The sequence below is a fragment of the Gopherus evgoodei genome, chromosome 11 (assembly GCF_007399415.2).
Source record: "Gopherus evgoodei ecotype Sinaloan lineage chromosome 11, rGopEvg1_v1.p, whole genome shotgun sequence".
NCBI lineage: Eukaryota > Metazoa > Chordata > Testudines > Testudinidae > Gopherus > Gopherus evgoodei.
In genome coordinates, this window is record NC_044332.1 from 38,651,847 (window position 1) to 38,667,969 (window position 16,123).

General features: G+C 39.9%; 1 protein-coding gene across 4 annotated transcripts in view; it reads left to right on the forward strand.

Annotated features, from left to right (window-relative positions):
- The window catches only part of CHN1 (chimerin 1), a 160,760-nt gene that overhangs the window by 88,775 nt on the left and 55,862 nt on the right, over window positions 1–16,123 (forward strand). The window contains exon 1 of one of the 4 annotated variants that reach the window (XM_030580869.1): window positions 15,998–16,081. The exons of the other annotated variants lie outside the window; for them this stretch is intronic. Coding sequence (XP_030436729.1) covers window positions 16,073–16,081 — 9 coding nt within the window. The 5' untranslated portion in view covers window positions 15,998–16,072. Of the gene's footprint in view, window positions 1–15,997; window positions 16,082–16,123 lie in introns of those variants that run through there. 4 annotated transcript variants of the gene reach the window in all.

The window sequence follows — 16,123 nt, forward strand, 5'->3', positions numbered from 1 at the left end:
TTGTATTTTTATGGTATACTGATACTCGTCACTGTTTGTTTAAAGGCTATATTTATAAAAAAAAATAGGGATGTCAAGTGACTAAAAAAATTAATTGTGATTAATTGCATGATTAAACAATAATAGAACACCATTTATTTAAATATTTTGGCTGTTTCCTATATTTTCAAATATATTGATTTCAGTTACAACACAGAATACAAAGTGTACAGTGCTCACTTACACTTACTTATTTATTTCTGATTAAAAATACTAGTGCTGTAAAAAACAAAAGAAATACTATTTTTCCGTTCACCTAATATAAGTACTGTAGTGCAATCTCTTTATCATGAAAGTTGAGCTTAGAAATGTAGAACTATGTACAAAAAATAACTGCATTCAAAAATGAAACACTGTAAAACTTGAGAGCCTACAAGTCCACTCAGTCCTACTTCAGCCAATTGCTCGGACAAACAAGTTTGTTTACATTTCCAGAAGATAATGCTACCTGTGTCACCTGAAAGTGAGAACAGGCGTTCACATGGCACTGTTGTAGCTGGCGTTGCAAGATATTTACATGTCAGATGCACTAAAGATTTATATGTCACTTCATGCTTCAACCACCATTCCTGAGGACATGTGTCCATGCTGAGTACGGGTTCTGCTCCATAACAATCTAAAGCAGTGCAGACTGAGGCATGTTCATTTTCATCATCTGAGTCAGATGCCACTAGCAGAAGGTTGATTTTCTTTTTTATGGTTTGGGTTCTGTAGTTTCTGCATCAGAGTGCTGCTCTTTAAAGATTTCTGAAAGCATGTTCAACACCTCGTCCCTCTCAGATTTTGGAAGGCACTTCAGATTCTTAAACTGTGGGTCGAATGCTGTAGCTATCTTTAGAAATCTCACATTGGTACCTTCTTTGCGTTTTGTCAAATCTGCAGCGAAAGTGTTCTTAAAATGAACAACGTGCTGAGTCATCATGCAAGACTACTATAACATGAAATATATGGCAGAATGCAGGTAAAACAGAGCTGGAGACATACAGTCCTCTCAAATTTAATTAACGTATAATTTTTTTAATGAGCATCATCAGCATGGAAGCACGTCCTCTGGAATGGTGGCCAAAGCATGAAGGGTATACAAATCTTTAGCATATCTGGCATGTAAATACCTTGCAATGCCAGCTACAAAAGTCCCATGTGAACACCTGTTTTCACTTTCAGATGACATTGTAAATAAGAAGCGGGCAGTATTATGTCCCGTAAATGTAAATAAACTTGTTTGTCTTGGCAATTGGCTGAACAAGAAGTAGAACTGAGTGGACTTGTAGGCTCTTTGCATTGTTTTGTTTTTGAATGCAGTTATTTTTTATACATAATTCTACATTTGTAACTTTAATTTTCATGATAGAGATTGCACTACAGTACTTGTATGAGGGGAATTGAAAAATACTATTTCTTTTGTTTATAATTTTTACAGTGGAAAGATTTGTAATAAAAATAATAATATAAAGTGAGCACTATAACTTTATATTCTGTGTTGTAATAGAAATCAATATATTTGAAAATGTAGAAAAACATCCAAAATATTTAATAAATTTCAATTGGTATTCTATTGCTTAACCGTGCGATTAAAACTGATTAATAAACAGCCCTAATAAAAAACTGATATTTCTCCATTGTTTACATTAATATAAATAACTAGAATGATTTAACCTCCATATAAAGCAGCCCTATACACATTCTATAGTGTGTTTATACATAGATTGAGAGGTTTTTCTTTGTCTTCAATGATGAAAAGGGGAGTATTAAATCCCTGTTGCTCAGATTGAAATATATAAGCAAACTGGAATTGGACAAGTCTAACAGCAAATGCAAAGAAAATTGTAGAAAGTTAAACATGACAGAAGATGCTGTTTTATTATATGAATGGTACTCGTAATAATATTCACTAAAGGGAATTGTTCCAGTAGATGGAGAAGAAAATAATTTCGCGGGGCTCTGTATTTTATGAATGTGCCTCTTCATAAGCCTTATCCTGCAGCTTCATAGCAACTCCTAGGTATAAAGTCTTATGTTTTCTCCAAGGCACAAGGGAGGAAAAAGCTTCTCTGTCTAAAGTCGGGATGAGCTTGTACCCAAACCACATGCTGCACACCTGCAGACCTGTGGACGTTGTGATCAGGGTATAATACAAGCATTGTGATACAGGCCTGCCTGCCTGTCGTCATGAGTGAGATAAATGGTGATGTGTAAAAATAATTTCTGGAGAATAACAAACAGAGCACAAGGACACACAGGGCTTGATTGGGGAATAGCCGCTGGGGTTGTAATTTCACATTCTGTCATCAAAGCACAGAGGAAATAGGGCAACCACAAAGCACACTTCAAACATCAAAATAAAATATTAGAGTCCTAGGCCTAGTAGTAAATTTGACAAGTGCCAGTGTCTGGGAATCCAAGGGTACATGAGATGTCTCTTTATGGAAATTAACTTTAATTTAAAGCAGTAGAAATATTTTGGGTGAATTTAAAAAAATTATTGTGGTTGATGGGAGAGCCTTACTAGCTGGCTTTAGCAAAGGAGAAAGATTTAAAGACCATGAAAGATGCAAAATTGACAAACTATGCAATATTTGGATGAGGATTGCAAAACACAAACCGTCATGATGAGCAGAAGCATTGAGTCCTGTAAGGGGTGTACCAATATATTGTTGTGTGACTTAAGATAGTTTTTAATGGAAAAAATATGAGACTCTAATTGACCACTTGTTATGTGATTACCTGAAGGCCTTTGATTACCATATGATTGCCTGAAGGCTTTTGACTGCTTGTCATATACAATACAATGTAAATAGAAAATCAAAAATATTTTAGTTTACTGATTTCTGACTTTCATGACCTCTGACAGAATTAAAATAGTTAGAGCGAGAACTGGTGGGTTTGAGAATTGAAAAAGGGAGTGGATTTGACATGACTGAATGCCATGAACATTGGGACTATAACAATATTTAAAAGGGAACTGGATAAATTCATAGTGGCTATGTCCATAAATGGCTATTAGCCAGGAAGAGTAGAAATGGTGTCCCTAGCCTCTGTTCATCAGAGGATAGAGATGGATGGCAGGAGAGAGATCACTCGATCATTGCGTGTTAGCTTCACTCCCTCTGGGGCACCTGGCATTGGCTACTGTCGGTAGACAGGTACTGGGCTAGAGGGACCTTTGGTCTGACCCGGTACAGCCGTTCTTATGAACATATAATTCAGCACAGCAGCTAAAAATGTAATGATAGTTCCTCAAATAATCTGTGGGCTGTTCAGAAAGCAAAGTTATGCTGCCATTATGGTCCTTTAAGCTAGGGAGACAAGTCTAAAGACTCAATTGAAAGTGTATTCCACTTGAAGTGGCCTAATGCAGAAATGGTGATAGTTCCTAGTACCCCAGAGCCAGAGCTGCTTCTGCATTTCACTCCTTGAATAGTTGACAAATTATTTCAACTTCACCTCCTTCAGAAGGTAATTATCACAGTAGAGTTAGTGGCCCGCAAGCAGATCAGTTGATTCAGTTAAATACTTCATATAAGATGATAGCTCTATTGAATAAATAAATATATAGATACTTACTTACCTCTTTGCCAAGGTCATTATCAATTATCTGGCACTGATTTAAATTACCATAATTTTTTTACTTCACTAAGATATTGGCATTTTAAAATATTACAAAAGTGAAGTCTATCCAAGGTTTAGCTGTGCTGCTACATATCCTCTGTCTCTAAGAATGAAGTACCTAGTTTAAACAGTTGCAGATTAATTGTATGTTAAGATCAATGCAAGTTACATTTAATAGTCATTATTATTTACATAAGAAATGACTGACACTTCTGCAAGAAAAGTTACAATAAAAGCAATTACACTGGCTGTGAACAAGGACCTTCTAGTGCCTTGTGCCAACATATTGCCTGAGGTGGAAAGAGTTAAGTAAAGTCTTGGAGAAGCAATCCTCCAACAACAATATTTTTGTTATATTTTTTTAATATTGATAATAGTGACAGCCATTCTTACCTTTCCATGATAAATTGGATTCTGCATACAATGCTGATCAAAGAGATCTAGAACAGTAAATCTTTATAATGTTCCCAATATGCCTTTATTGAAAACAAGCTCTTCATACCAGCTCCTGAGTCTAGTTAGTACTAAGAGCCTAGAGGTAGTGTAAATCTCTATATGCATTTCTAATACACCCATCACCATTGTATCCAGGAGCCATAAACAAGGTTAAAGTCACAGTTATATATGTCCAAAGGTAGACCTAGCTTCCCTCCCTAATTTAGGCTGCCATCTCAAGTGACGATATTGAGAAACATACCCGAGTCTTTATGCCCGCCCGGTGTTGAGGAAAAGTCTGCTTAAAGAGCTTCCAGTGGGCCTTAAATGACAAAGATCAGGCTCAGGCAGATCTGCAGTGGTAGTGTTTTATGTAATAGTCCTCTACAGGAAGAACATTCTGCCTCTGACTATTTCACCCTTTGGTCAAAATTTCTGTGACATAGTATGGGGGGAAGAGATGGACCCTGACAACATTTAACTTTTTATCATTGAGAGCTTTAAAGCTGAGGACCAAAAACTTGATTCTGATCTGGAATCTGAATTGGAATCAGTGAAGAGCATGATGTATCCTTGTTGTTCAGTCTTGCTTAGCAGACAAAGCATGTTGGACTAGTTGTAGTTTCCATGTGGCCTTCAAGTTGATCCCAGTTAGACTGTATTGCAGTCATTTGCCCTGGAGATTGTGAAAGCATAGATGGATGAAGACATTCTGGGGCACTTGTTTTTTGGGTGTCCAGAAGCAGTGATGCACCCAGTAGGGGCTGAGACAGCACATCATTTTAACAATCAAGGGCAGAATGTCCCTCAGGAGGTGGCAAAGTAATAGCTGTTGCAGGTTGTTTGAAATACTTTTATCCTTGATAACTCAAAGTGAGTGCTCAGATGGCCACTGTTTATTCCTGTACTTTATTTAAGAGGATATGTACTAAAAGACCGTCACCCAGCTGATGCCAATTAACCCTTCAGGTCCTATGAAAGAGTTTGCATGTCCAACGAATGTTAATATAATGCTCACACAATAATGTCATTAAGGTGAAGTAAAAGTTGGTGGCACCTCTCAGGGGTTCACCTGCATTATTGCCTATCAAGAACATGAGTTAAAATACATACATACATTACACAAGATATTAAAAATCTAGGAAATGCCCAGTTACAGTTGTATTTCTAACACAAGGCACCTTTGCTTCATAATACTGTGCCCCTGTAGAGAAGCCAGTCTACCATCTTCCCTTCCTTGTAGGTATACTATTAAGAATGTGAACAACAGAGCAGTAATTTAATTATTTGTCTCCTAAATATATGTCTCTGACACTTAAGGAAATGATTTCTCACCACACAAACTTGCTCTTATCACATAAGTGCTCTAATACTGCAGGGCAAATTAGGTTAATCTACAGAGGCTCTTTAGCTCTCTAATTATACTTGGATAATTGACTGCCATTTGGAATCACAGGGCCCAACCTGTCAGGCCCTGAATGTTCTCCTTGGTTCACAGAATCAGACCCTCACCAAAGATTGGAGAATGGTTGCTTTCAATATACCCTTTTTCTTTTTGGTTCAGGAATTTGGAAAAGTTCTGTATGAGTACTGTGAATGACTGGTAAGACTGTAAAGCAGCCCCACTGATATAAAATTAAGATTGGAGAATTCTGTTTCTGTGGTCACTAATCAAATGAATCTGTTAGATGAAATAAGATATCATTCCTTTTTATGCTTGTCAGATAATTGGTATGGACACAGATCTAAGGTAGATGGAGTGCCTTATTTGTAAAGTACAGCCATTTCTAGAGTTCCTAATACTGTAGGTTTGGGATGGAGGGTTGTTTGTTTTTGTTTCTTAAACTTAAGCATTCAGACCATTGCAACCTAAACTTGACCTTTGAAATTTCCTTCATTTTTTAAGTAGTCATAGCATAGGATGGGAAATGAAGGAAGGTTGGTGGTGGGGGGCTTCCCTCTTGTTTTCTGATACCAGAAGAGGATCGCCTCACTAACGCACGTCTGCTAAGACCTTCGCAGAGGTGCATATCCCCTGTGGATTTCAGGCAGTGCACAGAAGTAGGGCTCCACCAAGGTAAGTGCATCAACCCCTAATGAGCATTAGGAGGGTTGTTGTGGCACCACAATCCTGACAAGCTGTAGGAACTTGTTGCTTCTCTTCCCTTGTGGGTCTTGGGGTAGGTGTGGGCCATAACAAGCCCTTGCAGCTATAGGGTGGGTACATTAGAGTAAACTTTTGGTGGAGGCCCCAAGGAGCTGCTCAAAGCAAAGAGGGTTTGGTGGGAGAGCTGAGGAACAGGTATTCACTGCAGAAAAAGGCAAGGAGGGAGGCATTAGCACTTTCCTGCCTTCTTCAGCAGACCAAATTCATGTGGCTCACACTAGCCTAATTGTCCTTCATCACAGAGGAGAAAGTTAACTGTCAGGTGGAGCAGGGAAGGAAGTGTTGCTTTTTTCTCCTGTCTTGTCCTGCTTTACCAGAGAGCTGCTCTTGAGGCCCTCCCAAATCATTGGGTCTGTGGAAAGAGAACGAGGGATCAGGAGAACAGCCCTATCCTGTGTCTTGCTCAGAGATATGAAGAGGCTGCCTGGAACAGAGGGGTACAGAGAACGATGCTTAAGATAAGCTCATGGTGCAGCAAGAGAAGGCAAGGAGAAGGATTAATTACCCCATATAATAGCTGATGTGGAGAATCAGCTCCAGTGTACAGTTTATAGGATAATATAGCAGTCTGCTCTGGAGAGATGGGCTTCCTGATACCCACGAAGAAATCTCCCATCCTGCAGACCCAAGCATGCCCAAAAAAGGGATCAGATCTCTCTTCCAAGCATAGTTCACCCTGACATCTCCACCAAAGGACAAACCTATTGTAGTCCATGAAGGAAATTTTTATCACTGCAAAAACGCAGAGAAGTGGAGGAGGGCACAGAGATATCAGAATCTGAGTGAGAACTGTGCTGGTGGGTAAAGAGATCAGATCACTCCTGTGGATCTCCTGAGATGTGAAGGAGAGAAGGTCCTTCAGGAGGCTCATCACTCCATAATGCAATGTTGTGTTATCTTTATAAACTGTGCACAGGAGCTCATCTTCCATTTTAATCACTGGTTACAAAGAGGGATCTTCAGGGAAAATCATTTCAGCAGGCTCTCCTTGGTTATTTGAGGAGGGTGAGGGGATTTTAAGAGAAGTATATTGTGATTTCTAACACTATGCTTCCAATAGTCATACCTAGGATAAAGTGTGACTCTTGGTCATTGTTTCTAAAGGTGGCATTTAATGGTAATTTTTACTTGTGCAATAGGCCTGCTTACATAAAATACTCTCAAACTGTGGTGCTCTGTAGCTGGTTTGCTGACTGTCAATTCCATCACTTGTCAGGTTGTTTCCTGGGCTGTATATGTTGTTTTCATTTTGCCCTCCTTCTTCCATCTGCCTTGTTCTAATTATTTTCTATTACTAATCACTTCTACAGGAAACAGGCTGGACTTTTTGAATTAGGAGAATTGTAAAGGGATAATTTTGTTATTTACAAGTTTTTCTTATCTTGCTTTGATTTTATAATGTAACATTATATAGCTGGTGATAATCACCTGGAGTTATGACTGTGTCTAATCTCATAAACTAAGCAGAGTCAGGTTGGGTCAGTACTTATATATGAGACTCCAAAGGAAAAGCCATGGACGGCAGGAAGTGATGGTGTTCATGGCTCTTTTCACTCTGAAACAGTTGTGAACCAAAGCCCAAAATTCTAATGCTTTGTGTTTTAAGGATTAACATCAGACCCTTCTTCAGCTGTATAGTGAGAGATACCTCATACATATATTTTACCACCTTAATAGGCTATCCCTTTTTATACACAAAGCTCTCAGCCATTTTCTCCTTTCTGCTTAAAGTAAGGAAATCTTTTCCCATTTAATGAATAACCAATTTTATACCAGTTATCTCTAGATCATCCTGCATAGGAATCCACATCATCAGGCTTTTATGTAGAGCTCAAATCGGTTGGTCATCCTACACCTTTCAATCCATGATAGGCAGGTACATCCAGTGCAATTATCATGGTCCATTAATAAGTGGTTACCCCAACCTTGCAGACCTATGGAGAGTAAAATACTTGGGTAGAAGTGACAGAAGAAAGCAAACAAAGCTATCACATTTGTTAGAGATCTGGACGGAAATGGTTAAATGAATTTTTTAGCTGTATTGGGGTGTAAAAGAAAACTGGAGCTATGATATACCCCATAGTTAAAGCTGTAATGGCCATCCTGTTCTGACCCCTATTTTTATTCTTTTTGAACTGTCACAACTGGTCCTTTTTAAATTAAATTCTCAATGCTTGGTATAAGCTCATAGTTGAAAATTTTCTTTTGAGTTTGAATAAAGTCAAGAGAGCAATTTAGTTACCTAGGTAGACAGAAATGCTTGCTTTTATTATTGCCCACTTGTCACACTTAGTCCTCAGCAACTGCAGGGATACCAGACTTTTCAAAAATTTGAGTTAGAATTAGAAAGTTATAAACTCTTACAAACCTAGCTTCTTTTAAAAAATATTAGCACCAATTATTTAGAGCTGTGCAACTTTTAATGTTCTGCAATGTGCATCTCCTAATGTTTGTGAGCCCTGTAGGAACCATCAGATTCACAAATCTGACACTTGCTGGCTGGCTTATTTTAGCATTGACCCCTCAGCATCAGTATTCTTGGCTTTTAGTGGGGCTAGTCATGTGCATAAAGTTAACCACAAGCTTACATTTTCAGGCCCAGATGATCAAATTATACTAGATATACTCAGGGCCGGGCCACAACATTTTGGCACCTGAGGCGGGGAGCTCAAATGTCACCCCCATGCCCCCTCACTTGGGCCAAAACTTTGAAAGGTCTCAATTCTGCCTTCTTCATCTTCTACTCCTCTCATGATACTGCTCTGCTACCCAGGAGCGGCGTGAGGATTTTTGGCGCCCTAGGCGCAGGGCCGGCTCCCCGGTCCCGCGGCTCCGGTGGACCTGCCACAGGCATGCCTGCGGATGCTCCACCGGAGCCGCGGGACCAGCGGACCGTCCACAGGCATGCCTGCGGGAGGTCCACCGGAGCAGTCTGCCGCCCTCCCAAATCCTGGTGCCCTAGGCAGTCGCCTAAATGGAAGCGCCGGCCCTGCTACCTACCCCAATAAAGGAGAACTAACAATTTAAAATGCCTTGTTCAAAAATTTTAAGTAACATTTAACTTTCAAATGCCTGAACAGCAAATGTAACTTTTCTTGTCTGCATAGTAAACGCTGGCATTTTTATCTGTTCGAATAATCAAAGTGGTGCTTTCCTTGGCTTCTTGGTTGCAAAGATTTGAACTGCTTCTGGATGAAGGTCCACAGTCTGGGCCAGTTCATGCTCTATTGAGATGGTTGCAAGGCCAGCCTGCCTCCTCTGTGTTATTGTGGAGTGTAGATGTGTCTTTATTAACTTCAGCTTGGAGAAGCTATGTTCTCCACTGGCAACTGTTAGAGGAAGTGTTAGAAGTATGCACAGAGCAACAAAAGGATTTGAAAAGAGGGTGGTCATCTTATTTGTGCACATATATTCCAGAACAGCCTTTGGAGTTGATCCTGCTAAAATGTATCTTGAGAGGGCTTTCAGTTCATCACCTAAATCACTTGCATCAATAGCGCACATGCCATCATGTGTCAATACTGTCTCTAGTGCCCTGCATTGCTGATGTAGGTCTTCTTCAGGTATGATATTCCAAAATTCCTCACTATACAACATCCCTAAAATACTGCTGTGTTCCTTGGGGTCTCTTATGGGATTATCCCATGCCTTGTAATCAAAATGTCGTCTTCTTCAGTGACTTCTATTTTTGAATCGGTGGGAAAATAGCTTCAGTGTGAAATTCCTCTGCCAACTTCTGTGCACTCTGCAGAATATTTTGAAATCCCTCATCTGACCAGTAAAACTGTAGGTATGACTTTGATTTGTCCAGTTGTTCCATTGCTCCAAATGTATCAAGGTCAACACCTTGGAGTCTCTTGCTTACAACATTTCTTTCAAACAGTATGTCATGCCACAACATAAGCCACACAGAAATTTGAAGTTATGTATATTTCTAGAGATTCCATTTCTCTCTGCAACTGTTCTCCCATGAACAGTTCCTGTCATAGCATTATCCTCCATAATGGCAACTATGGCATCATCTGTCTTCCCAATTTGGTGTTTAATAGGCTTTATCGCCTCCACTCAACTTTCCTATCGTGTGGCACTCAGTGGTTTCAGTGTCAGAGAGAAGTTCCCAGATGTTGCTTCAAAATCTGCCATTGATGAGTTGATGTAGAGAAAAATAAATAGATGCATTGAATTACATTAAAAAATTCAGCAGCCTCACTAGAAGCTGATGCTGCATCACTAATCACCAAGTTCAATGAATGAGAACTGCATAGGACAAAAAAAGCTCAAGAGCTTAACTTTTGGATCCGTGTCTGCACTCCTCTGTTCTTTCCTCTCACGTTGGCACCATTATCATAGCCCTGACCTCTCATGTCAGCTATCGCAGTTACCATATCTTCCAGCTTTTTAAAAAGCATATTTGTCATACCAGCTCCTATAGTATCATCAATGTCAATAAATTCTAGAAAATGCTCTTTGACAGTCACCATTGCAGGGACATTTTCACTAGGTTCTGTTGTTGTTACAAAATGCGTCATTAAAGTCATTTGTTCTGTATTGCTGATGTCAGGTGTGCAGTCCAGAATAACCAAGTAATAGCTTGCTGACTTTAGATCTGCCACAATCTTCTGTTTGACTTTTGTTGCCAGTAACTGTATGATCTCATTTTGAGTTGTTTTCCCAAGGTAGTGGTGTATGTACATTTCTTGGGTGGTGACTCTTCTTAGATGCTCCTGGAGTACAGCATCAGACTCAGCCATCAGCTCCACAATTTTAAGGAAGTTTCCATTGTTTGGCACATACAGCTGATCTGAAGTGCCACGCAGTGCTAGGTTTTTGGGTAGCAAGCATTCTCACAATGGCAGTGAGCCTTTTCAGAACATTTTGCCAGTAAAGAAACTCTGGTACAATCTTCTCTTGATGTTGATCATCTATGGTGGCCTTTAACCTTAGTCTCATTTCAAGCTTTCCACCTATGAAATGCTCTCTGGTGATTTGCTGCCTTCTCATGGCATGCCAGATTTCTAGCCAGATTTTTCCAGTCCTTTGTTTCTGTAGAACCCAATGTATCTGGAACATTAGACTGGAAGAGTTTGCAACAAAAACAGTATGCAGCATTCTGGATTTTTGAGTACATAAGCCATGGCCTCTTCACTTTGTTACCATTGGGGATTTCACACCAGTAATGTGTTGGATGGAAACTTCTATTTTCATTTTGTTTGAGGGAAAATGAAGTTTTTCACTTGCTGTGGCCCATGCAGTACAAGGAAGTCCCTCAGGCTACTGCTCAAGTGGATCCACAGTCCTGGATCATCTAGACTCAAGGAACTAAACTCAGCAGCAGCTGTTTCTTGCCCCTCCACCACACACTTCTGTGATCTACACTTTTCTTCAGGAATGTGCGTGGTTACACCATTTGAGATGGAGATATGGATGCTGCAGTAGCTGCCAGGTCACCTGCACTCTAACTGGAAGTTCAGGCATCTCCTCACCACTCACATCCTCACGGGGGCTGGAAGACTCACCGTGAACATTTGTGTCTATGTATCTCAGGAGAGCTCCTTCCTGCTTAGATAGAAAAGCTTCCTTTGCTTGCTTTCTTTTTTTTTAATTCTGCCCCAGAGGGCGTTTTCTTCTTTCAGCCATGACTGCTGTTCTGTGCAAGCTATAGTGGCTCTCAACACTCAGTTGAAGGGAACAAATAAGGAGGCTGGTAGCAGGGCCTGAGTGAGGGAAGATATCGGCATTTGAAGGGCCTAACTGGCTCCTACTACTTCAGTTGACTGCCTGTTCTCCTCAAGTGGGTTCAGGGAAGCAGCAGGAAACAGGAAGCTCCCTGAGAAGCTGGTGTTAATCAGTCCAGGCTCCTGGGGGTGCTAGAGAGGTATATAAGAGGCTCCTCCTCCTCTTCTCTCTCCCTGCAGCTTCTGCTGCTTTCTGTTATTCCCTCTCCCCTTTTCTCCTGCCTGCCTGTTATGTCTCTTGTGTCCTCCTTCCTCCAGCACAGCACTCCACCATCTCTGTGCATCTAGAGCAGAGAGAATACATATGCCCCAGCAGCAGACACAATTTTCTATCCTCTGGGTTCTAGTGGCGCCCCCACTCTCGCTCCCTAGTCTGGCACCTGAGGCAGCCGCCTCAGTTTGCCTCATGGTAAGGCCAGCCCTGGATATACTTGTATACTGCATTCAGTTCATGATAGTTATATCAATTATTAGATGAATATTGTGTCAAAGTAAAAATAAGAAACTGGTGTCTCTACAGGATTTGGGTGTTTATTGCCAAGTATAATGTCCAACATTTAAACCTTATTACTGGGTGTATGTCCTTAGTTTTCAGTGTGTGAATCGGGTAGTAGCATTTAAAGAGCAAGCAGCTTTGCCCTTTCCTAGGCAGGAGTAAATGAATATGGAGATGAAAGGTTATATTGTCTGTTTCTATACTAAACATGGTTGAGAGGTGTTTAATAAGTATTATGCATTATATAACGTCTCCAACGTTTTTGGGTGATTTTACAGTGCAGAAAAAGTTATCATGAAGCAGTTACCAAAGCCTATATGGAAGTGAGGTACATTTGCATTCAAACATTGCTGTGACTCACAGTCAGCTTAAAGTAGCAATATGTTTAATACAAATGCATGAAAATTGAAAGTAACATCATGTATATTTGTATTTTTCATAGAGCTGAAATTTTTCAAATCCCAAATGACAACTTTTCATTCAGTTCAAATTCCAAATGCTGTTAGCATTCAAACCTGCAGCTTGGTGCTTTGAAACTGACAAAAGACCTCTGAACTGACAACCACCTTTGCAATAAACAAAAGGTTTTAAGACAGATGCATTGCTCAGCAAGTTGATATGCTAGCAGCTACTGAATAACTTATGTTGGGGCTATGGGTTAATTCTCTTAAGCTATTTTTATAGCTGAGAATCAAAACAATAATAAGCTTATCTATTTTATATGATTTCAACCACTTAAAATGTTGATTGATAGTAGTAGTATGAAAACAAGAGAAGAGTGGGGCTTTGTGGGGTTTTTTTTGTTTTTTCAGCTAGTCTTTAAAAAGAGCCTGGATAAGCTAAAAAGGGGAAATAACTTGGCTGAATAAGCAGAAGAAAACACATCTGTTGGTTCAGTATTTAGTTTAATCCTAATGGATGAGTTGTAAAAATAAAATGATACTTTAAGCATGGATTTTTAACATCAATGTTTCTTGGTGTTCAGAAGAACAAAATATTCTTTCCAAAGATGTTTTACCTCAAATTCCAAATGAAATGCCAGATATTTGTACTGGCAATAGGGGCTTAGGAGTGGTAATTTCCTGGGCTTCATCTGAAAGTCATGTTTTAAGAAAGACTTGTGCCAATTAATTAAAAAATAAAAATAAAAAACATCATTGGGATTGAAACGATCTACTCTGGCTGCACACTGACTTTTTTTCCTAAGCCAAATAGGTAATATAACAAAAACCTTTGATGGAGAAATGGGTTGGTGGCAGCCCGTTTTCAAAATGATACCATTTTAAAATGAAGAAGCTATTTAAATTTGTTTCAGAACTGTTGTTTTTCCCCTTTTGAGATGATAGTTTCTTCATCCCTGGAATTGCTGACTCTCAGAGTGAGAATTCCTCGTGGCAATCACTTCAACCAGCAACATAGGTGAGTTTGCTGCCCTCTCACATAAACACTCACAGGGCAGGAAAATTTAATAGAGTAACACAGGAGATAGAGGTAGTAAATGGGAAAGAAGACTAATATATACAGGGATGAGGAGGACTTGAACCATTCAGATAGGATATAGACTGACTGGTTTCTAGTCTAGGATATTAGTTGCTCTACTTTTAGACTCACTAGTGCCTGCTAATCTAGTTTGAAACCAAGAAACCACAAAGTAATGTCCAAAAGCACCCAGTTGTCCAAGTTACCAAAGCCAGCAAGATTGTTTTATGGGAGCAGCAACTAGAAGAGAACAAAAAGCATCTGAACAGCGTTATAAAACCTGACTCCCGTTAGAAGTTACAGGCATGAGAAGGTTTTTCCATCTTTTCATTTATTTTCTAATTTTCTTTGTATGGGAGAAATTTTTTGTTTTGTCTTTGCTTTATTTTCCATACTTTACAATTTTAACAATATGATAAATATTGTATTTCACTGTGGTGTTGTAGAAGCTCCCTGCAATTAGTAATTCTCTTCATTCCTCCTCCTCTTTTATCTTACCATTTTCTTCTTGTATCTCAGATAGGGCCTAAATTTAACAAGAGACCTAAGTATCTGCCTAATGTTCAATACCTGAATAATCTCTGGGCAGGTCTACACTGTGTGGTTAAATCAACCTAAGTTACGCAACTCTAGCTATGTGAATAATGTAGCTGGAATCAACTTAGCTTAGGTTGACTTATTGTGGTTTCTATGCTGTGCTGGGTCGATGGGAGAAACTCTCTTGTCGACTTACCTTATGCTTCTCATTCCGGTGGAGTACGGGAGTTGATGGGAGAGCAATAAGTGGTCGATTTAGTGGGTCTTCACTAGACCCACTAAGTCGACCCCCTGTGGATCGATCGCTGCAGTGTCAATCCACAGTAAGTGTAGACACAGGAGCGGCGCCGGGTTTTTGGCACCCTAGGCGGGGGTCCTTCCGCGCTCCCAGTCGGCAGCAATTCAGCGGCGGGGAGGTCCTTCCGCACTTCCGGTCTTCGGGGCACTTCAGCGGCGGGTCCCGGAGCGAGTGAAGGACCCACCTCCAAATTGCCGCCGAAGACCAGGAGCACGGAAGGACCCCCCGCCACCGAATTGCTGCCCCCGCCCCCCAATTCTGGCACCCTAGGCAACCGCCTAGGTCACCTAAATGGAAGCACCAGTCCTGTGTAGACATGCCTTCTCTGAGCTCAGTTTGGGCACATGTTTATACCTCTTGGTGAATTAGAGATTACAAGACTTTACTGGTGATAATAACCTAAGGGCTTTATTTCTGAGACTTTTTTAGAATGTAGTTCCACTGCTGGAGATCTTGGAATCAAGCTCTGATTTCATTTACTCTAGATTTAAATTAGAAGTAACATGGTTACAGTCAGTTGTTATTCCTGAGTTACATGAGTGTAACCGAGAGCATATGTAAGGCAAATAAGATTTGATGCTTGAGCGGAATCTAATCCATTTTTTTAATTCTGCACTGTAGCCTTGTCTGAAAGTCAATCTTGAGCCTAATCTAGCAGTTCACTGAATGTAGGTGCAGCTGCACCCTTGCAGAATCCTGCACTCAGGAAATGCAGGATCAGGGCCTGGGGAAGTGCTAGTAGACACTTTGGACCACCACAGTTCTGAGCTCTTTTCAGTGTTGGATGATCAACAAGGGACTTCAGAATGATGATGAAATCACATTATGATCTGCAGGAATGTTACCTGCAAATGTTACAACTCAAAAAAAAATTGTAATAAAATATTTTAAAATTACCAACTCATCTTGATTACTGGGGTTATATCCAGGATTATTTTAGCAAGGATTAGCGGTTTTAGCACTTTTCAGTCTTAATTATGCTAAACAAGTATGATCACGAACTGAAAGTATGTTGGAGGGGAAAACTGTGACAACACATGTATCTTAGCAACATAGCTTATTCTGAAGGATATGGATGAATTCAGAATACTGGCTGTGCCAAAAGAACAGGTGTAGTATGAAATACAAAGAATGTTTAGAAATTAATGAGCTGCAGTTTTCAATTACAAAGTGTATTGAATCATTCTAGATTGAATTATTACACAGAACAAAAAAAGGCTAATATAAGGGGCAGAGTGCAGATTGCCATGAGAAGACTGATGTGGATGTGAAATATTATGCATGAGGTAAGAAAATATTAACAAGAGATAAAAAGAAACGTGCATAAT